Here is a 23,626-nt window from a genome sequence, read left to right on the forward strand (position 1 = left end):
TTTGGTGCAACATACTGGTCCCCAGGATTTCTCCTCTGCTCTCTCGGCTCATGCCTGCCAGCTCAATATGTTCCATCAGGCTGAGGTGACGGAAGTAAATATCTTAATAGTTGAACTTTAGAAAATAATTTTTAAAGCTCTGGAGTAAGGTGGGACTGCAAATCAAAAGGTGAGTTAACCAATGGAAAAGCAGTGAAAGCTTTTTGGAAGAAGCAAAGAAATGAAATCCGTACAAGGTAAAAAAGGAGCAGTGCCACAGGGGCTAGATCAGAGGAATGATAGTGGGGAACAGACCAATGTCTGGTGTTAGGTATGTTAGGGCAGGTGTCGGATAGTTATTCTGGTGGCCAGGAAGATCAAGAGGCCTAGAAACAGTATGTCAACAGAGTAAGAAGAAATGTCTGAATAGGCATGCATGATGAGTCCCCAAAGCTATGTTGTTTAAATGTGACCCAGGAGGAGAAAACCTTGAAAGAAACATGAGATATGGAAAAAATTGTGGAATCGGTACTTATCATTAGAGAGAGAAGATAGAAGGAGTGGAAAAATCAATAGAGGAATTGAAAACAAAAGGAGTTTGTAAGCCCCAGCTCAAGGCATGCCTTCTTCCCTCCAGTCTCAAATAGGAGAGGAGGACAGAGGAAGAGGACGAGAGAACTGGCTATGGTTTATGAGAGAGATGAGAAAAAATACATTTGGAAAAAGGAAGAAAGAAGTAAAAAGGGGTATGTTTGGAAAAAAATCAGAAAACGAAAAGGAACAGAATTTCTAGAAACATTTTTGAGGTCCAGCAAGGTAATGAAGCTGTCTATCTAAGATCCTGCGGTTTGAGCGTGCAATTATTTTCCAAATGATTTAGTAGTTAGGACACTCCTATGAATTAGAACCTAAAAAATTATCAGGTGAATGTTGAAATTTGGGCCAAATCTCACTGGCTTAGTTAATCTCTTATGATAGGGAAGGAACAGAACAACAAGCCTAAGAATGTGTTAGAGTAACAGAAGCCATAACGTATAAATATATTTCATATTTTTACATATATTTTAATATACATGTTCTATTTATTTATGATGTGGAATGCATTTCAAGATTTTGAACTTTCATTTGGAATTGCACAAAAACAAAATGTACCAGATAGTTTTTCATTTTGCTCAGATTCTCTTGCAAATTTTACTTACAAATTATCCTACAGATATTTCATTAGGTCGGCACTTTCCTGAAAGTTTTTTAGGATCCTCTTTCCTTTCTAGTCACTAATTCTCTTGCCTGAAGTGTTATCAAAGCATAAAACGACTTGCAACAGGAGGAGACTATTATTATTATAAAAATGCTCTGTCTTCTTTCACGTAATGGAACCTATGGCATTATGAGGTAGCATTTCAAGAGCTTTTGGAGGTCAATATAAGGATTTCACCCAACCCCTTTCTTCATAATTGAACATGCAAAAATCTAAGGCTTCGGGTACAGAGCACATGGGAATCCATGTTTGCCGGGTAGCGAAGCAGAGGGGAACTACGAAGTGCAGAGTCAACAGAGTCGCCGAGTAGTCATGGTCCCAGCGTACCTCTTGTACCCTCACTCCTCCCTTGGAATGGCAGCTGAGTTTTGTCAAAGCTGTTGGTGCAACATAAGTTCTGTCCAGGGCCAAGTTCAATCCAAGCCATGGAAATGGGTTAAACTTGTGTCTGTTTTTGCATGGAATGAGCAGGAATATTCTCAATAAATGGGGCTATGAATGATGAGCTTCTAGGAAGGCCTTAAATGTGCCAACCTTGATGCCAGTCTCTCTATCTTTTGAACACAATCACAAATATTGAAAAAAATGGAGCAGAATGATCTTGATGTGTCTTTCACTCATTCTGAATGAATTCATTTTATTCTTTTGAGGAAGATTAGCCCTGAGCTGACATCTGTTGCCAATCCTCCTCTTTTTGCTGAGGAAGGCTGGCCCTGAGCCAACATCCGTGCCCATCTTCCTCCACTTTACATGTGGGATGCCTACCACAGCATGGCTTGCCAAGCAGTGCCATGCTTGCACCGGGATCTGAACCAGGGAACCCCGGGCCGCCAAAGCAGAACATGTGAACCCAACCGCTGTGCCACCAGGCCGGCCCCCTGAATGGATTCATTTTGATGACTGACATTCTCTTTGTCACTGTTTGGAGCAAGAAGTATAGCTCCTTGACTGAGGTGAGAGATTGGAGTCAAAGAGCTTAGGTTCATATGTAAGTTCTGGCACAAATTATCTTGGGCAAAGCTTTTTAAATGTTAGTTTATTCACAAATTAAAAGGAACAAAAATTGTCCTTACTTAACAGGGTTGTTTGAGAATTTACAGAGGTAAATCATTAAAGTAGTTAGCATGGTGACTGGCCCTCATGGAACATTCAATACGTTAGTCTGCAATATATGAAGAAAATGGCATCCATTACAGTATTCATTTTAAGTTAAATTGTTCCACTGCTTCTCTTCAGGATTTTCAAGGTATTGGCTTAATAAACGTATTACTGAAGTAGTTTGAGAATTAGAAATAACACGCTAAACATAAGGTATAAATTAAAAGTCATGCCATAAATTTGCAAACAGTAGCCTTTTCTTTTTTGGTGAAGAAGATTGTCCCTGAGCTAACATCTGTGTCAGTCTTCCTCTTTTTTGTATGTGGGACACCACCACATCGTGGCTTGATGAGCAGGGCACAGGTCTGCACCTGGGATCCAAACCCTTGAACCCTGGGCTGCCAAAGTAGACCACCAGAACTTAACCACTATGCCACCAGGCCAGCCCAATAGCCTTTTTAATGCTGAGTTTAAATAAAATGTGATTTTCCAGAGCTTAACTTTTCAAAAGGTCCTAAATTCTTGAAAAAAAAGAAAAAAACTACTGTTAAAAAGATAGACAAGTTTATTTCTGAAAAATGCAATATTCGTATCTGTGATTTAAGTATTACATTTGTACATGTAAACCTTGATAAGTAAACAGCATCTTAACCCAAGTTTGTGACACAACACACAGCTGAAATCAACTGCAATTGTCTAAACAACAACAGAAGGGAAGGGCTTTTCCCTTTGTTCAGTTCAAACAGTGTTTCTTGATTTAAATTTCATTATTTTGCCATTTTATGGGGTTATATCATTTTGTTCTAAAGAGAAAAAGAAGTAAACCACAGACCAGGGGGCTTGCAAAGAGAATGTTACTGAAATATTTTTATGGTATTACAATCTTAAACATTATTACAAAGACCAGATCAGGAAATAGAAAAAATAGAGGAATCGTCCTTTAATTGTTCTCTTAGAAAGAAATCATTTAAAAATATTACAGAACTTTGGCTCTCTCTATATGCACCTGTGTATTTACAAATCTCATGTGTTCAATCTTAATAGTGCAAGGTAGCAGGGTTTACTGCAGAGTTAACTTCTTTTATCGAGCATTATAACCCAGAAATATCTATTTTCAAACAACTAAAATTCAAATGATATTATCAATGATATATATGAAAATTCTACAAAATTTTAGATTAATCAAGTGTAACTCATAATTGATAGTGAATCACGCAATGGGTTACTTTTATTTGTAATTCTTGGAAAGAGTTAATGCTATTATTTCCTCCTCCATTCCAAACTGCTGACCAAATCCACCTAGATTTACAAACACGTGACTAAGAGAACTCACAAGCCCACTTTTCTAACTGCATTTTTGGTGTCTGAAATATCAGGCATCTTTAGAAGACAGAGTTAAGCTTATAAATATTTGGTTACTTAATCACAACATGGCCCTTACTTGGGGTGTCAGGATATCAGTGTGGCTCTCTCATGAGACTCCCATGACAAAGTAGAAAAATAATCCTACCCTATGATTGAAAACGTTACTTGATAATGGTATTTCTGTATATCACTAGGAAATTCAAGATGATATTTTTGTATTTCCAGAATTTTATGCAGCTTTTTCACAGAGCCCTGGAATACTTCTAAATTTAATGCTGTCTTTATACAACGAGTTAATTTTAGGAAAAAGGCCTACAGAATGAGTATAGATATACAATTATGGTATACAATTATTTTAATTATTTCTTTTAAAAGTAAGCTCAGATTTAAGTGATTTCAAATGATCCATGTGAATATTCTTTACAGTGTTAGGAGTGGAATGCAAAATAGTTATCTACCCTAAAATCTTTTATATAAACTTAATAGATTAAGGCAGGTCTACCAAGAGACCTAGCAAACGGATGTCAAAATAAGGCTTGACGTATTACGTAGCATGACTTCTTTTTCAGTGTTTTGGGTTTTGGATAATTCCTGTAATATTCGGGCTATCCAAGAGCTTAGGACACACACACACAGAAGTAATCATCTAGAGGACTTCCTGACTTAATATAATAGGCTGCTATAAATCAAGAAAAGCGATATATAATGGTGATAACTTTTATGGACCTTGACCCATTTGTCCTCAGGAATTTTCAGAAACAACAATTCATCTGTTTTTTGAAAATTTTAAAGCAATTTTCTACACAGGTGTTCAGAACATCCAGTTTCCAATTACAAAATCTGCGTTGACACATTTAAAAAGCTAAGAATAATTTTATGTAGTGTATTCATTTAATGCCCTAATGCAATCGCCATGTAAGAAAATAAATGAGCAATCCCTAAATTGCTTATTTGTACCAGTATAACACAGGCAGGGAGAATTTGGAGAGAACTGAGCAATCAGGCAATGTTATTGACTGACTTGGAATCTACATTATAGAGGTTTCTGTACCTTTATGCTTGACTCTTTTCAAGAATGCTGACCTAAAGACACTGCCTTAAAAATTGATTCAATCTATTTCAACAGAGCAAAGCTTCCTAAAAGTCACTTTAAAACGTCTTATGAGAGTTTAGAAGGAATGTTTAATGATTAACAATACATAATGTATGTTCTTTTGATTTGCAAATCAAAAATTAGGGAGTACAAAGAAAAAATCAATATTTAAAATCATATGGCTAAATATACGGTTGCAACATAATTTCTCCTATTGAGAACAAAATGGTTGGAGAAATCCACTGGGTTTCTTCTGGCACTCCCTAAATTGCCTTCTTAATTATGGGACTTTAGTTGCTCTTTCCTCTTTGAAAAATATAATATGGAAGCCAAAAGCTCACATCGGAGGAAGATAAAATTGCATATATTTTTAAGTGCACTTTCGTCTTCAGCAATGAAAATTGAAACATTTATTTTTTGGCTTGAGTTGTCAATGTAAACTAAGCTTACTAGATTTAGCTTCATAAATCTTAAAATAGATAAAGAAAGACAAGAAAAAAAATTCTTCACTTCTTCTGAATGTTAAAAGATGGACTAAATCGCAGTTGTTTTTCAGTTGGAAAGAAGGCAGGGTGTGTGCACAGCAGCTACTGAAATAGGATTCTGCAACTTAGACGTCTCTGCTTTGCTAGGAAAGTCCCTACGTCCCTTCCACCATCCCCAAAACATTGCTTCTACCACTGTCTTGGCTATCAGATTTGCCTGGCCATTTAATGCCCTCCTTCTCACGTAGAGAAAAGCATCACAAAAGTATACTGGGCAAAAGCCAGTGGGAAAAGTCTTTTCACACTGTTTGTTAGAAAAGATATTAAATTTGGCCTAACATGTTCACCTGGTGGTGTTGAGTGGCATGGACATTGGCAAAATAATTTTAAAGCTTTTGAGGCAGCTTGACTACCACATGGGGCTAGCCATCCATGTGACAATTACTTTTGTGAGAAATATCTAATTAGATCTCATTAAGTTTTGTTATTCAACTAATAATTTAGGAATATTTTCCTTCTGAAAAAACAGAGAGCAGACACTGCTTTTCCCACAGAGGGAGTGAGAATTGAGATAGAAATAAATCTTCTGAGGAAGACAATATAGGTATATGCCTGGTAATCTCTCCCCTTCCTTTGTGGGGAAAGGTGTACAGCAGCATCCACAGAGCTGACTGGTATGCTCAAGACTTCCACCTGGGGCGGCTGTCTGCAGAACAAGAGGCTTTCTCTAGGGAGAACTGCGCTGGGGCTCACACTGGCACAGTCGCAGAGCTGTAAGCTTGGATGTAGAAGCTTATTCTCCCTGAGAGTAGACTTTGATTGTACAAGAAATTGGATCTGGTCCTAAATAGGAGACTCTTCTCTTCCAACCTTTCTGCTTTCATTTTTCTTTCCTGAAAAAGATGCCTTAATGCGATGTGTGGATGTGAACACAGTGGCTATAACACTTGTGTTCTCTAGAAAGAAAACCACCAAATGTGGTTGTGGGTGTGGTTTTTCAGATGAACCCAGATGGTAAGTTCAGGTGAAGTAATTTATCATCATTACAAATATATAAATCCTAGCTGGCAGGAATCAAGACTGACCAATGATTCAAGCTAGAGCCCAATCAATATTCCATCCAGGCTCTGTACTGTGGGCACATTAGATTTTGAGTAGAAACAATTCCAGGGAAATGCTCACCTTTCCATCAGGAGCTGGCTTTTTAGGCCATTTCTAAAATGTTCTTTTCTGAGCTACTGAGAATACTAGAAAGGAGATGTTAACTGATTCCCTGGATGAAACCTACAACTATCCAGAAAGCCTGTTATAAATCTTGCGATTTGGGGGAAAATGGAGTGGAAATAACCCGATGACCATCGTAGGACTGAATTGGGCATATCTCACAGAGAATAAGTCCTCACTGGTTTTTATGCCAAAAAAAAGCCTAACGTGTGTGTGTACAAACACACACACACGCACCATATCCTGGGCCTGTGTCTACCTGCCCCCAATTGACAGACTAATCAATTCAGCCATATCAGTCAAGGAACTCTTCAGGCAACATGGATTTTCAATTTTGACTATCAAGTGGAGAAAAAATGGGCAATTTGGTCACCTCTTGTTGAGAGTTGTCTAGGGTGCCCCCATGTGCCCTACTTGGCATGAACTACATTTGTGCTAAGTTTCTGTCCTAAGGACATTTTGATGGTGGTTCGTAGAGCCAGCCTGAGTGTGAAAAAAGAAAATCCTCTGTGTGATAGAAGCATTATTACCCTTATAAGAATGAATCAAGCTTCCTCTCCCATCTGTTGTTAGCACAAAGCATTACTGGGATCAATATGATACTCCATCTGCACTTTCATGTGCAAAGACTTGATGATGACAATGAGTTTATCAGAAGACAAAAAGTCAAAATTTTTAAGAGTGGGCTAAGGGCTTACAAGAATAGGAAACTATTGCCTTATAGAGCTAAAGAATGGGCAGTCCCCTCTCCCCATACACACTCCACAAATCCCAACCTAATGTTTAAGAAACAAGTAGGATTAAATTTAACATGCACATTATAGGAAAAATACCGTATCACATGATAATTTATTGAGTGAAAAAGGTTCTTTTCATTCCATTATACAATAGATTGTTCTGAGAGTCATTCTGGAAGAATGTGCAGCATTCAGAAGTTGTATCTCATCATGCAGTCACATTTTATCTAAGAGTATGTGCACAGACTCACAGACAAGCGCAGACTATTTCAGCTATGGTCCAGAGCCATGTTTAACACACTGTGCTGGGAAAGTGCCTCAGCGCTGAACAACTTGGCGAGGCAGACTACATGCACATATATATTACTTATTTCCTTGAAAAGACAATGTTTTAGAATATGAAAATATATAAGCAGCATTCATGTAATACAGAATTCCTGAGAATAGTGTGTCCTATATAAATCTTCGAGAAATAATTTGTATTCATATGAAAACCATGATATAAAATATTTATCTCATCTAAAGCAGAGTGACCTAAAACTAACAATCTGTGAAGGCTGTCAACATTTTTCTGTCAACATTGATGAAGGCATAGCTATATTCTACTGTATGATTTCAGAAAAGGAAACTTTCAGATAATTTTTCATTGTTTCTCCATTTTTCCATCGGTTTCAAAAAATATTAGAAATATTTTCTAAATCAATGTGTTATAATTTTGTTGTTGAAAACACCTTTCTCTTTTCATATTTTTCTAAGCAATCAATATGATTTTAAACAGAGTGGTTATATAAAAATAACTCAGAATGAAAAGAATTTTCAAGGTCATGACTATCTTTATTCTTTGCTCTACTGTATGACAAATGCCTTTGTCTCGTGTCTTTAATTTGGTAAAGACATACAGTCTTTATGTCAAGTTCACAGATGTCTTCAACAGGCATAGAGCGTATTTATTCTCAGGCATGTGTATACATTTAACTAACAAAGAAAAGGAAATGCAGACACCACAAAAATGGAGGAGCTTAAAACTCTTTTGTGTCTTTAGTGGAATTAGTTGCTATGAGTAAGCAGATGGCAGAAAGAGAACCTCTGTGGAAGTTGAATGGAGGAGTCTCATGTGGCGAGAACTGGTGAGAGGAGTTGAGAGTCTGAGGTCCTTCCTCTTGCTCAGAATCAAGGGGCAAGTCTGGAACTGAATATTTCTGACAAAAACCAACCAACCAACCAACAACCATAATCTTATTGGCTTTTCTCTCGAGAGAAAGAAGGAAAAGTCAAAAAAAAATCAGTGTTAGAATTATAAACATAATAAGAGAAACTTGATAGTTTTCCTACTAGAGAAACCACAGCATGGATACAAAGTTGTTTTAGTTATACTGTGTGTAATCTGGTCTTTATACATTTTGGAGATAACTGTGCTTTGTTTAATCAGACAAAAATTAATTGGACAAATAATCATAATAATCATAGATATGTATGAATGTGTGAGTATGTGTGATTCCCAGGAAAGGAAAACTGAGATTAATTTTGATTGTTTTGCAAGGAAAGTGTCTTGATTTCCACCATACATTTCCATAATTCAACTCTTCTAATAGTTCCCATGCTGCCCCCATAGCTTATGCCTCCACCAGACTTCCTTTAGCTTAAGTTCCATCATTCCCATTTCATCAGTCTGTGAACAGTCACGCTCACAGATACTGAGCTGACACTGAAATCGCAATTCCACAACAAAGCAAAATGATGTCTTTCACAATTAATTTGACTTTGTTTCTAGAGCGTCTTCAAACATAAGCCAAATCAACCTGTGAAAGAAATAATAACAGAGAGCCCCCTTCAGTAATGAAAAGAAGATGAAACTCAAAAAACGATTTTTTTTTACAAATATAAATTTATATTCATGCATCGTTTTCATTAGCTCATGAGCAAGAGTACACACTTGGAAAAGCACGTGTTGCAAGCATCTGGCTTCTGTTGTCTTGAATAAACAAGTCACAATGGCAGGCTGTGTAACTCGTCTCAGAGCTGCATAAATGGTAACTTGCATTATGTATTTGTCAAGGTGCAAAGGTACAAGGAAAACCAACATATTTACAGCATTTTAAGTTATCCTGTGGGACCTGTTGTGATAAATCAGGGAGGGAAAAATAAAAGATACTATAAAAGAGCCTTCTGCAGTAAAATATGAATTAGTTGTGTTCTAAATGATATGAGAATAAATACCCATATTTTATAAGTATGTGGCTCTATTGGCATTTAGCAAAAGAAAAAAAAAAAGGAAGTGCAACTGTTTCTGCAAGTGATAAAACAGATTGAATGTAGCCAATGCAAAGAACATTATTTCAACGAATGGTAGTCTTTTCAGAATCTTAGAGTTTTGGTTCGATTACTGAATGTGATGCGCAGCTCTTCAACTGCATAGTCCATGTTAACCAGCATAAATTCTCTGTGGCACAGATCCATAATCTCAGCAAGAAACAAGGGGAATTCCTATAAACCTGTAAGCTCACGGGGCGGGGAGTTCTGGCAGCAACGGCAATCACGGCTTTAAGTCATTTCTTGTAAGTATCTCAACTCCACCTAAGCTTCCAAAGTCAGATTAGCGTGTGAGTGAAAACCACACGATCCATTCAGTCATGCTTGGCTTGTGAATATTTACATGGAAATCTGTCTCTAGAAACCTCCCCATCACCCTTCCTGCTACACTGCAGCTGATGGAAGGTGGAGGTCTCTAACTCACAATTCCCTGAGGCTGGCTCTGAGGATTTGATCCTGGCTTCCTGCAATGCCAATCTAACCATTTTTTAGGGTCATGAGTCATCTTTATCTTCCCTAGAAGCCTGGATATTCTAATCCCAGAGATGACTGTGAGGCATTTCCAAGTAGCATACTACACATATGGTTTGCCAGGTATACCTTTCTCCTAGATCCCACCTAGAATTTGAAGTTGCCGTCATTCCCACTAATGGTGTTGCCCCTGTGGGCACCAGGTATCAGCTAAGGCCATTCGTGGTGAATAGGATGACCACTTTTTCTCCGCTCTTGTTGCAAGTGTTCTAGTTCAGCCTCATACATCATTTCTTGGACAAGGTACTTCTCCCGTCGTATTCGGTCATACAGGTGCTTTGGTACGTCTGGAATCAGGTATGCGATGATTGACTTGATCCCGAAAACAAGGTGCTGCAAATTTAAGAGGGGAAAGTATGCTTTTCAAAGATTCTGAAATGCTAATTATAAAACAGAACAATCATAAACAATGTTGCATTTGCCTTATAGTCAAGCATCAGAACTCAGTATGTACCATCTAAAGTATTAATACTTTCAGAAATTATATTGGGAATCTTACTGTTGCCTTCCATCACATAATTATTAGGAGGAAACAAAGAATTGTTTCCTGTTTTCATTGACACATGTTGATATCACTTTATAAACACTGAATGAATCTTCCATTCGCATCTATAAAATCCTCATATATTATACAGTACTATTACGACATGCACTGTCATACACGGATGAGAAAGTTCCCATCCAGGGAAAACCCACGTCTGATAGATTGTAATACACAGCGTATAAATAACCCAGGAGATAGTCTGCCTGTGATGCTGGGATTGGGGGTCAACCTCAAGCACACATATTTTTCAGAATTTCTGCTCTATTAAATTCATATATCATTAAAATTGCTTTAAATATTTTATCTCTATTAAATAATTCTTTCATGATAAAAATATATTACATTCTTAAAAACAGACTGACAAAAGTATTGTATAAAAACAAGCAGGAACAAAAATCAAGAGGGAATATGCCAGTAGTTAAAAGTACACATGCTGAATGAGACTGCCTATGTCTGACCCCTGCTCTGACAGTCACTAGCTGGGTAACCTTATGCAATTCACCTACGTTCTCTGTGTCTCTTCTCTAAAATAGTGGCAATAATACAATCTCTTAAAGGTTGGTACGAGGACTAAATGAGTAAATATATGTGAAGGGCTTAAAGGAGAGCGTGGCACAGTATAAGCATACTGAAATATCACCTCCTAATTATTATGAAGCACTTCTTATTTTCTTGTAGAAAAGCAGATCAGGAGCTCCTTTCCTGACCAGATATTTGATATTCATAGAAATGTCCAGCAATGTGTCTCAAGAGTACAGAAATAAAAATTTAAAACATTCCTTACAATTTAAATTAGTAAAGAATACGCGCCAAGTCCTAAACGATGGTAATAAATGACCCTATAAACTGATTCACACAGAGAGAGATGCAGGGATAGTTCAATAGTAAGGAGGAAATCTGTTTATTAAAAATCTAAAATTTAATACCCATTTATCAAAACACTTTTATAACAAGTAACACATGACAATTTTCTTAAACTGATAGAATTTATCTTAAACGAAAAACCTATAGCAAACATCAAACTTAAAGGAAAAAAATCAGAAGTATTTCCACTAAAGTTGGAAAGAAGCCACAGTTACTCACAGCACTGCTGCTGGACGCCACACATAAATTTCCAGCAACAGAAAAGGGCAAGCAAAAGAAATGAGGCATAAACCCTGGACGTGAAGCGACAAAACTGCCATTATCTGCACCTGGTATTATTATTTGAAAAGACAACCCAACAGATTTGACAGAATATTAGAACCAGTAAGAGACTTAAACAAGGAATTAAGCTCATCTTAGAAGGACCACTAGCGTTCCAGCACATGAGCAAAAATCAAGCAAAATGTATAATGGAGGATAAGATAGTGTTCATAACAGTAACAAAATATCTACAAAGTTTCTAGAAATAAAAAGGAACAAACAAGAAGGAGAATATTTTAAAATTCTATTAGAGGATACAAGAATGATTTAAATAAATTCCGTGTTCATTAATGAAACAGCATATATTTTGTAAATAAGTCAAAATTTGATTCTTACAAATGTAATTCCAACCAAAATCCTTGCATGATATTTGCAGAAACTTGAAAACGGCTTCTAAAATTTACATGATTAATAACTCCAAATCCCTGAGGCAATTTTAAAAAATAAGAGCAAATGTGGCAGGAGCAGGTAGTGGCTTGCTTTATCAGATATGAAGATGTACAATATTACAAAGCACAGCATTTAAATAGCGTGACGGTGACCGAGGAACAAACAAATGGAGAAATGAATCAGAATCTCGAGGCTGGGATACACCCATGCATGCACAGGAAGTGGGAATATTACTGAAATGGATTCACAACTCAGTGGATAAACAATAGATTAATTAGCAAATAGTGATACAAAAATTACCTCACTCTATGGAGAATAAGGAAAACAAGCTTTACCTTCAGACTCTATAAAAACTCCAGATATCTTAAAGACATGTGATAGGTAAGACTATAAAATTTTGTAAAAAATGTAGTAGAATATCTTTTTGAATTGAATACTGAGAAAAATTTCCTAAATAAACTACAAAAAATAAACACAAACCATAAAAGGAAAACAATGATGGGCTTGACTACATTAAAATTAAACATTATCTGTTTACAGAGAAAATTAACAGGTCATGGACATGGAAAAGATATCTATGTTTATAACTAGTGAATATGTAGAATTTTAACTAGCTAGTATGTAGAATATATAAGGAGATCTTGAAATTTGGCAACAATAAACTGGAAATTCAACTAAAAATGGATCAAGTTTATAAATTTACAGAAAAGGAAACCAAAATGGCTTTCTAGTTCTAAAAATGATGGTCAATGTCATTAGCAAACAGATTAAAACAAAAAAAATTAAGGTAAAATATTACCTTACTCTTATCCAATGGAAAATATTAGAAATTCAGATGATATGAAAATCTGGTGAAAATCTAAGGGAATTTTGGAGAGCAATCTGTCAGTATGCCACGAAACTGCGTATGCATATACGCTAACAATTCCACACCTGAGTATAATATTCCTGAAAACTCTTAAATGCGTTTACAAGTTAACATGTCCAAAATTCTTAAGAGGAGATTTATTGAGGTAGAGAGAATTGTTGCAGGCCTAAGTATCCATCCATCGGGGAATATGGTATTTAAATTTGATGAAATACCATAAGTAGGTAAAAGAAATTATCTAAAGATGGATAGACCTCACAGATAGATCGCTCTCTAGATCTAAAAAAGTAAAATGAAGAAGAGATAAAAGTGAGTTATTACATGATACCTTTGAAATAATTTTGAAAAAAACACTCAAAATAATACTATATATGTATTTTTATAAACAAACATATATCTAAATAAACAAGTGGAAAAATCCCCTTGAAGAAAAGAAAGTGGGTGCATTTGGAGTGGATAGGTGATGGAGTTAGTAATGCAAATTAAGAGGAAAAGAACAAAGAAGGAATCAGATGGCTCCACGATGACAGGATGCTGTGAACTAAGGCATCTGATTAACTCAGTCTGTAAATCTGAGTTCCAAAAGAAGGTGAAGAATAAGAAAATAGTGTACATTAAAAACACACACACACAATAAAAAAAGACTTTTTAGAATCACTGGATTGGAAACAAGGTTAAACTCTTATGCCACCTGTAATAAAGCAGAAACTCACACGTCATCAGAAGACATTTTTATAGGCCCATACAGTTATTAAGTGATAGAATTTAGTCCTGGATTAAACCTTAGAGGAAAGCATTTCACTTTACACATGAAGGACATTTCCTTACAAAATTTGAAGCACTTTTTGGAGAGCACTTAGGAGGAACAGGTGCCTTTAACAAGGCAGGTAAGGTTGCCTGCTCTGCTTCAGTGGCCCGGGGTTCGCCAGTTTGGATCCTGGACCTGGACCTACGCACTGCTTGGCAAGCCATGCTGTGGTAAGTGTCCCACAAATAAAGTAGAGGAAGATGGGCACAGATGTTAGCTCAAGGTCAATCTTCCTCAGCAAAAAGCGGAGGATTGGTGGCAGATGTTAGCTCAGGGCTAATCTCCTCAAAGAAAAAAAAAGACTTTTTCCAGAAGTCTTACATATGGTAATCTTTGTTTCTGTGTAATTTTGGCCATAGGAAACAGATGCATTTAAAGTTTTTCCATAGATCCTAAGTGGTACCTTAGAGAATAGATACTCAATATATTCCGTGGTAAGTTCTTCATGGTACCAAGCTGGTTATATGCTAGGCCAGGAAATAAAACTGTAGCATCTCTTAAAATTTCTTCTCAGAACTAATCTAATATTATTGCATGACTCTGATAATCAAAATCTATGCACTTTTTATAAGTGTTCTCAGGCATAGTTTGTTGAATTATGCAATGTCTCGTGTACAAATACACGCGACTGACTGTAATTAGAGTTGATTGTTCAGAAAATAAGGTTCTCTATCCTGATTAATAGATATGGATTCCTCTATCAGGTGATAACCATCCTTTCCTTTCTAAATTTGGTGACTAGGAGGCTCAAACTAAGTTTTCAGTTCAACTATGAGGAGCTTCTTTCATCCTAGTTTTCTGGTATAAATACCCACTAATCTACCTTCTTCCATTTTCCAGCTCTTGCTTTTTGCACTTTTTATAGCTGTGTCATTACACCCGAACCTTTCACTGGGATATACTCAAGTCTTCTTTGGAAGTCTTCAAAGAGGCAACTAACACATCAGTTTAAAAGTGGTTGCCTACAGCGATTCTCCTCGCCCGTGACTAACCTCAAACACGATGATGAAGGCCAGTCGAGCAGCGAGGATGTGCCAGTATTGTAAGGTGAACTCATACGGTTTGGAACTCCAAGGGGGACCTCTGTAGTCTCGGTACCTAAAGTCCACGAAAACAAAGAATTTGAAGTACAGAGACCAAAGTGTGGAGGCCCCAAATGTTCTTGATTTCCCAAAATTCCAAAATGACAGGTTAAATGGGCTCATTTACGTGTTGAAGGGAGGAGATGGAAGAGTGAAGCAAGAAGAAAAGATAACAATAATTCATAAGGAAGTACCTGCAATAACCTGATTTCCCCATCCCAAGCTCACTCAGGTCAAAGAAGGATAGGCTGTTGTTGACATAGCCCTTCAAACAGCTGGGAGAAAAGAAAAGTACCAGTGATTCAGAGATTCATAAATTTCTAGTCCAATTTCTTTGTCACAAATGACAGGATTTAATAAGGGCCATTATTCCTTTCATGCTAGTTAACTCCTAGCAACCCAGCTCTCCGATTCTATTCCCTAATGTCCACTACGTCTGTCCTTGTAGCTTGCTGAGACAGACTCTCGTCCTCTACTTTCCCCCAATAGTCCTGCCTCGCCCTTACATTTAAGTGTATACCATACACTAGGCATTGTGGTAATTACTTCCTATGCATTAAAACCCTATAAACATATGTTCCATAGATGTACATGCATATAATGTTATGTGATTAATTATAATTAAGGAGCCAATCAATAAACTTGTTTATTTGTGATTTATTTATTAACTTGTTCAATATGTATTTTTTGAGGACCTATCGATTTGTTAGAAAAATTTTAGATGCCTTGATATTCAACAATGAGCAAAACAGATAAAAATTCCTATCCTGATGGTTAGGTATTAAACAGTGGTCAGGGTTAACTTTTACAATAACCTTAGAACATATATATCATTATCTTCATCATACAGATTAAAGAACTAAGGTTTATAGACACTAAATAACTTTCTTTAGGCCTAAAATTCCCTGAATTTTTGATCCCAGTTACTATGTATATTTTTAAAAATTATTGAGGTTTTTGCGTATGGGTATATCCATTAAAATTTAACATATTAGAAGGGCCAGCCTGGTGGCACAGCAGTTAAGTTCGCACATTCTGCTTCGGCGGCCCGGGGTTCACCGGTTCGGATCCCGGGTGTGGACATGGCACCACTTGGCAAGCCATGTTGTGGTAGGCGTCCCACATATAAAGTAGAGGAAGATGGGCACAGATGTTAGCTCAGGGCCAGTCTTCCTCAGCAAAAAAGAGGAGGATTGGCAGCAGATGTTAGCCCAGGGCTAATCTTCCTCAAAAAAAAAAAAAAAAAATTAACATATTAGAAATTAAAACTGAGAAATTTAGAAAATATTTATCTATTAATCCATTTAAAATAACTACCAAATCCAGTATAAGTTAACATAAATAACTCATTTTTAAGAAAAATATCGAGATTTTCCAAAAGAAAAAAATGTAGTGAGAAGAATGACATTGTTGTACCTGTTTGCAAATCCCTTTGGTACCTGTCTTAACAGGAGAAAGCTAGATTCTCACACGGATTCTGCATTAAACCTGACGCAACATGCTGTTCTGGTTGAAGAGTAAATAGAGAATCTGGCCTCACACAGATAAGTAGTTGAGAAAAGGAGGACTATTTTCATAGCATTTCAGATAATTGTTGATATTTTTCTTTGATATTACACCAAAGCTGTACATGTGGTCATTTCTTAAAATTTAGTTGCAATGTGGGAGAATCTTAAAGTATCAATGAAATTTTCATATGGATTTTACATTAAAATCCGTTGGTCTATCTTGTACTTCGAATTCATCTTTACCCATGCATGATTTTGTGACATCAAATATGGGTCATTTGGAAGATATTTTCCCTGAATTATGCAGATCTTCCAAATATTGACACACTTCTACTACAGACTATGAAAAATCACACTCATTAATATCTCCATTGATTTTTATCAGAAAAAGAAATTTGTAAGTACTAAGAAACTTTTAAGCTCACAGTGGTAGATAAAGTCATCCAAAATTCTAATTTTCACTTCAAACCTTGAACTTTATTAATGGCAACAAATACCATCAATTATTTTCTTTAAAATGACAAGCTAGTTTTGTGCATTTTAATAAAAGAGTGTCTGCTAAACACCCAAGTCTGAATAATCATAGTTTGGCAATCCTTATTTCATGATAAAAAAAGTTTGCTTACTTTGCAAATCCAACAAGCACATAGTGCTTTTCTTTGTAACACCATCATACTTCAGCATACAGTAAAATACTTTATGCACATTTTGTATTTTATCAAATAGAATATTGAAAAGACAATCATTCAAGGGTGGAGACTCGATAAAATTAATAATTATTACTGTTTCATCAAGGACATTCTGAAATTCCTTACTGGCATTTTAAAAATGGTGATTATACAGTGAGGAATACAATCAATACTAGTACTTTTTGGTGCCACTGCCTTGAGTTATGCAAAACCAGAAAATTTTATCCACAATTGCTTTTGCACCATCTGTGGAAATGTTAACATGGTGAAAAAAGCAAATAATATCTTAGTATTATTGTGGAAATAGCATTGACCTCCTGGACTCTGAAGGAGTCCTGCAGACCACCACCGAGAACCACTGCCCCAGGACAAACCATTCTTAGAACCTGGATTCAAATCCACAACTGTCTCACCTAAACCCTGGATTCTCCAGTGCAGGGACACACCGGCTTCACTCCCTTCCCATCCATCCCAGACCTCACAATTTATCATTTCAACTGCTCTCTCGCCAATACCCTCCCTTCCATTGCCATCTCGTCCCTTTGCCACCTTGCTGTGAAATTCTCCTATCTGTACGAATCTACTCCAGTTTAGCTGCGAAGCAAACCTGGAAAAAATTAAACAGGATGCCCCTATGAATGTGTTGTTTCAACCTCACATAAGCCCTCTATATCTCTTCTTGACATTATTCTACATCACTAGTCACTGAATAAGGAGCTGAGGACAGGTGCATGAAAGGCAGGACCTGAAATGTAAACAGAGCAGGTACCAACCAATCCTATTATGATCTGCCACCAGGTGGCAGCAGAGACACCAGCAAATAATGCTTTAAGGCAGAGGGCTGCCAAACATGCCTACGTATTTTAAACCCTTAAAATCTGCTTCTAGATCATTTATATTCAGAAAAAAGGGACTGTTTAGGTTTTTCACTTTGAATACTAAACCCCTTTACTTATATATATACTGTTTTGTAAATAGTTCCTAAAATGTTACCTTAGACCCCATTTCTTAATCGTAGGTCCAGATTGATGATTAGTCATTTAGTAAAAGGCTAAGTTAGAACTAGATCCCAGGGTGTTGGACTTCAAGTTAAAATCCCCTGACTAGACTCCAAAATACAAAATCAATCGCATGCTTTTCTTGACTGTCTGAAAGGTTGAGACGTTTGTGTTCAGAAAAGCGTTTCAGTGTTCCGAGAAAACACCAGTTCATCGGCAGAGCTAAGGGCTGATTTCATTCTAAACCCGGGGTATGTGTCCTGCATGGGATAAGATACACGCCCAAAGCTGCTCCCGAGGGCAGGAGATGCAGCTTCTCCTGTCACTACTTCCACACCAAAGGCTAATCTCCAGCTAAAACTCCAATTTCTCGCTGTTCCCCAAGTCCAGGGCTTTCTTGCATTCTTCCCTAATACCTGCTTTCAAGAAGGAAATATATGAAAAATCCGTATCTCCTAAAGCATGGTTCTAAACTGGGTGATTCTGTCCCCTAGGGGATATTTGACAAAGTCTGGACACAATTTTGGTTGTCACAACTTGGGGAGTAGGGAGGTTGCTATTGGTATCTACCAGACAGAGGCCAGCAATGCTGCTAAACGTCCTACACTACACACGACACGTACCCCGCCAAATACAAAATTATTTGGTCTAAAATGTCAATAGTGCAGAGGTTGAGAAAATGTGCTCTAAAATGTGGATTTAAATTTTAACAAGAAGAAGAAAACAGGTCTAGGAACATTTTCTGTACCTTAAAATCCCTAGCTGTAAATTCCTTTTGAAAAATCTCTAGTGATATAGCTGACAGTACCTTCACATCCTGTTTCTCCTTACAAACTAGCTTTATTCCTTTCAGTAATTTGATTAACTAGCGTGGGCCTCAATGTCCCCATCTGTAGAGTCATAAGACTGTACTGGATGATTTCTAAGTTCACTTCCAGTTCTAAATTTGACTTCTACACACATTATAATGTTTTTAACATTTTGATACCAGTGATGCATTTACAAGTAAAAACAGAGAGAGACTCTAAAATTATTTGCTGTAAAAAACACTGTCACCCTTTTTATCCCGCTTGATTTCATCCAACAAACATTATAAATGCAATGATCAGAAACATTGCCCTTAATAGTCACAGAACAAAACTTCCCAATAAGTTCCCATTTTAATTACAAACAAAATGTTTCAGGAAAATGTGTAAATTTCAACCTCACTTTTCACCATCTCCAAGATGATTTGCACAGGGGCCATATTTGTATTCATAGACAAAACGTGGGATGTAATCAGATGTAATAGCAATTACAAAGGCATTGGTGATCACAGCCAATATACCAATTCCTTCAAGAATTCCATACCAGATACCTAGAAGGAGAAAGATTAAAGATAGTGAATAAAATGGAAAAATTAAAACCTTCAAATCAATCTTATTCTGGAAAGAATGTTTTACTAATATTGGAACCACAGCTCTGTCCATTATTTACTTTCTCAGTGTAGCATCTCACTATAGATATTACAGCCATCGAGTACTTTTCCACAGAGGGACGGCAGACCCCATCTAGAGAGATCTGAACACTAAAATCTCATAAGAATTGGTTCATATCTGTAATGATGAGACATGGCGCAGTTGCTTAAGATTCTTCAAAGCCTAACGTGCAGAACTTGCTGAGGTAATACAAACAACAAAAAATTTCCAAGTTCTGCATCACTGTGTAAAATGTGAAATATCTATATTCACTATAGGTTTTGCCTTCATCTTTGTCAAGCACCTTTTTAAAGTAAAATACAAAAAAGTAAAACTAGTTTGGTTTTAAGACCTGCAAATCTCTAGTTGATGTTTTCTGCTTCTTAAGAGGCCAATCTGGCATCATACAGACACACAAAAAGGCTTTGAAATTGTATATAGTATTAACATACCATTGACTACAGTCAAAACTGATGTTTCAAATAGGACTAAAATTGGCTTTAAAAATATCTATATGAAAAAAGAAAGTCCTGGAAAGGAATAAGCAAAAGTGCTACAGGTGATTGATAAGCCTGCAACTCCCCTCCCCCAACCTTCTTTGTTTTTGAAAATCTTCATAATGTGGCTACATTGAGTTGTATTGAAAAAAGCAAAAATAAAAAAGACATTAACATTTACTAGTGGGAAAGATCATAAGACAAGAAGTCAGAATTCACTAAAAAAACAATATTTGAGCCCATCAAAATTTAACATTTACTTTTACAAGAGTAATGATATTCAGTTAAAAGAAACAAGAGCCAGGGAGAAAATATTTGCTTCAAAAAAAACAGACAAAGGGTTATTATACATAACAAACAAAATGTCCTAAAATTTTAATAAGGTAAACCACCCAAGAGAAAAATGGGCAAAGAATACAAATGAGCAATTTGCAATGGAAATGCAAATAGCCAATAAATATATTAAAAAGTTTTCAATCACTAGCAATCAGAGAAATGTCCTTCAAAAACTAAGTTTTTTTTAATCTACCAGGCTGTTGAAGATTTGAAAGTCTTATACCATCCAGAGCTATTTAGGGGTTATGGAAACAGAAACTCTTGTACATAGCTGTTTGAAGTATGACTTGTTACAACATTTGTGGTAATTAACCTGATATCTTTTAAAATTAAAATATGAATACATTTTAATGCAGTAGGCCTACTTTCTGCAATCTATACTACAGATACACTGAATATACCCATATATTGATACTAGATATATATATATTTATGTCTATATCTATATTTATCTATAGCTATATTTATGTATGGTTATTCCTGCGTGTAGTGGGGAAGTTAAGTTAATGACTATAAATTTATGGTATATCCATACTATGAATATTACTACTCTATTAAAATGAATTATACCAATGTGTTTTGAGTTGGAGGATCCTATATATGTGCATAAATATTTTTTTGTATTCTTGTATGAACAAGAAGAACATTGACAAAGGACACATGCCTAATTGATACCATCGACTTCCTGTGGTGGAAGGGAAAGGGAAAGGGGAGAAGGATTGTTGATTTGATACCCTTGTGTTGCTGGTTTGAACAAGGCAATCCTGCAAAGTTGAAAAAGTAATAATCTATGCATTGGAAGGTGCACTAACCACTATCTAAAGCTGTAATGGGACCTTTTTTCTTTGATTTATTTTCTAGATTTTCTTTAATGTGTTTACATTATTTAAATAATGAAATAATAAATATATCCAGATTAAATAAGAGCCATAATTTTATTCCTTCAAAAAATGAGAACTCAAGTTGAATGGCATTAAATCTTTACAGGTTAGTATATTTTAAATAGACTTTGTTGGTTATGGAATACATCTAAGTGAGTAAAATTAACTGAAAAGGTAATCTTGCAATATGAGCCAGAAAATTCCCAAAAAAGAAAAGAAAAATTATGTATTTGTGTTTCCATATACTTAGAATTTCTATTATAAAACTACAGCAAACAGTATGCCAAGAATAAGTAGTCATGTCAATAGGATAAATGAAGACTCTAGAAATACACCTAAGTTTATATAGAATTTAGTATAAGCTAACAGAGATATTTCAAATAAGTTTAAAAAAAGATGGATCTATTTAATAAATGGTTTGGGACAATTGGTTATCCACTAGGAAAAAAAAGCTAGGTCTTAATTTCAACCCCTTTATTAACAACAAATTCCAAATAGATCAACCATTTAAATAAAATCATAAAATGCCAACAAACAAACAAAAACTAAACAGCACACATACATCTAAAATATGAAAGAAGAATTAAAACAATGGGTGAAAACTCATGAGTTCTAAAGGAACTTTCTAAGAATGCCATAAATAATAGCAACTATAAGAGAGATATATCAATTTGATTATACACACATTTTAAAACCTTATTCGTGACACAAACCACTATTTGAAAATGTCTACAACTTGTATAGCAAAGGTTAATATTCTTAATATGAGATAAAGATGACCAAATCAGATACAATGGCCAAGGGGATAAACACAATTAGTAAAGAAGAAACACAAATATATTTATGTATATTTAATCTCATAGTTATAAAAAAGCAAGTAAAATATAACAAGATGTCATTTTTTCTTCCTCAGATTGTTGAGGATGGAACAATAACACACACACACACACACACAAAAACCAAAAAAGCCAAAAACCCCTTCTTATACCTGGAGTGGTGGAGGAAATGGAGAAATGGGCATCCATTCACTTAGGGTGGGAGTACAAATTGGCACAATATTTCTGGAGAACATGTTGAAAAATTATCAAAATTTTAAATGTACATGCTCTTTGACACAGGAGCTCCATCCCAGGAATTTATCTTGAGGAATAATCAGACAAAGTATGTACGAAGATGTTCACCTAAGTGTTGTTTATAACAGTGAAGAACTGAAGCAATCCAAACATCCCTAGTTAGAGGACTGATTGTTTTTAAATCAGTACAACATATAACAGAAATATGTGTAGCAATTATAAAGAACGAGGCAGAGCTGTATTTATTAACATGGAAAGATACACATGAGATCATTTTTAGTTACAAAGAAGTTTATGAAATAGCATGTTTAGTATGAATCTACTCTCAGCTAAGTTAGTGTTCATTTCCTCCTTTTGATGACTAAAACTGCTCAGCTTTGTTATGGTTGGAAGGGAGCCCGGCAATGGAAACCCACATGGTGCTGAGCAAGATCAAGCCCACTGTTGGCCTCAGCAATGCAAAAACCACTGAATTTCTGAATCTTACCTATGTTAGTTGCTCGGGCTGGCAGAGGCCTCCGCCACTGGGTGACAAATTTGTATGCATCCAGTCTGAGCTCAATGATATTGTTTAACAAAGCCAAAAGAGGAGCCAGAGGGAAAGCGGCAACAAAGATGGTGGTAAAACCAAACTGCAAGACTGCAAAGGGAGAGCGTGGGAAAATTAGTGCTATCAACAGCATCACTTACTGAGTACCTTCTTGGTGTTTTATATAAATCACCCTTAAGCTTTCCAGCATCCCTAAAGGTAAAAACGTGTATCCTATTTTACAGTAGAGGAAACCATAGCTCATACACATTCAGTAAACTTGCTAAAGGGTAGATTGCTAGAAAATTATAAAACCTGCATTCACACTCAGATCTCAATAGATGGAACGTCCCTGTGCTTTCCCCTCTATACCATGGTGACAGCATGAAGGAAGAGTAAAGAAACAAGAAGTCAAAGAGGAGGCCGTGAAGAAAAATGCCTAGCTCTGGAAGGGACCAAGAGACCTACTGTTGCCCTCTCTTTTAATAGATAAGGAAACTGAAGGTGGAGAAAAAGCAAATGTCAGGACAACACACAGCAGATTTTAACAGTTGGAATGGGAATCTTTATTTTTTTTAATATAATTAAGCAAGTTTCTCAAAGAAGCCAAAACTCAGACTGAGTCTGTGCAAAGGTTTATTGTGAGAAAGAATTATTGCTGTATTTGGGTAGGATGGTACATTTGTTAGTATAGGAATGGG

General features: G+C 36.1%; 1 protein-coding gene across 1 annotated transcript in view; it reads right to left on the reverse strand.

The window, feature by feature from the left end:
• Positions 1–7,038: 7,038 nt before the first annotated feature.
• The window catches only part of ANO3 (anoctamin 3), a 293,456-nt gene continuing 276,868 nt past the window's right edge, over positions 7,039–23,626 (reverse strand). The window contains exons 23-27 of the mRNA XM_046685171.1: positions 22,884–23,036; positions 19,362–19,509; positions 15,152–15,232; positions 14,868–14,973; positions 7,039–10,413 (exon numbers count right to left, since the gene is read on the reverse strand). Of these exons, the coding sequence (XP_046541127.1) occupies positions 10,231–10,413; positions 14,868–14,973; positions 15,152–15,232; positions 19,362–19,509; positions 22,884–23,036 (671 nt within the window). The 3' untranslated portion in view covers positions 7,039–10,230. The remainder of the gene's footprint in view (positions 10,414–14,867; positions 14,974–15,151; positions 15,233–19,361; positions 19,510–22,883; positions 23,037–23,626) is intronic.

This window comes from Equus quagga, chromosome 14, assembly GCF_021613505.1.
Source record: "Equus quagga isolate Etosha38 chromosome 14, UCLA_HA_Equagga_1.0, whole genome shotgun sequence".
Lineage (NCBI taxonomy): Eukaryota > Metazoa > Chordata > Mammalia > Perissodactyla > Equidae > Equus > Equus quagga.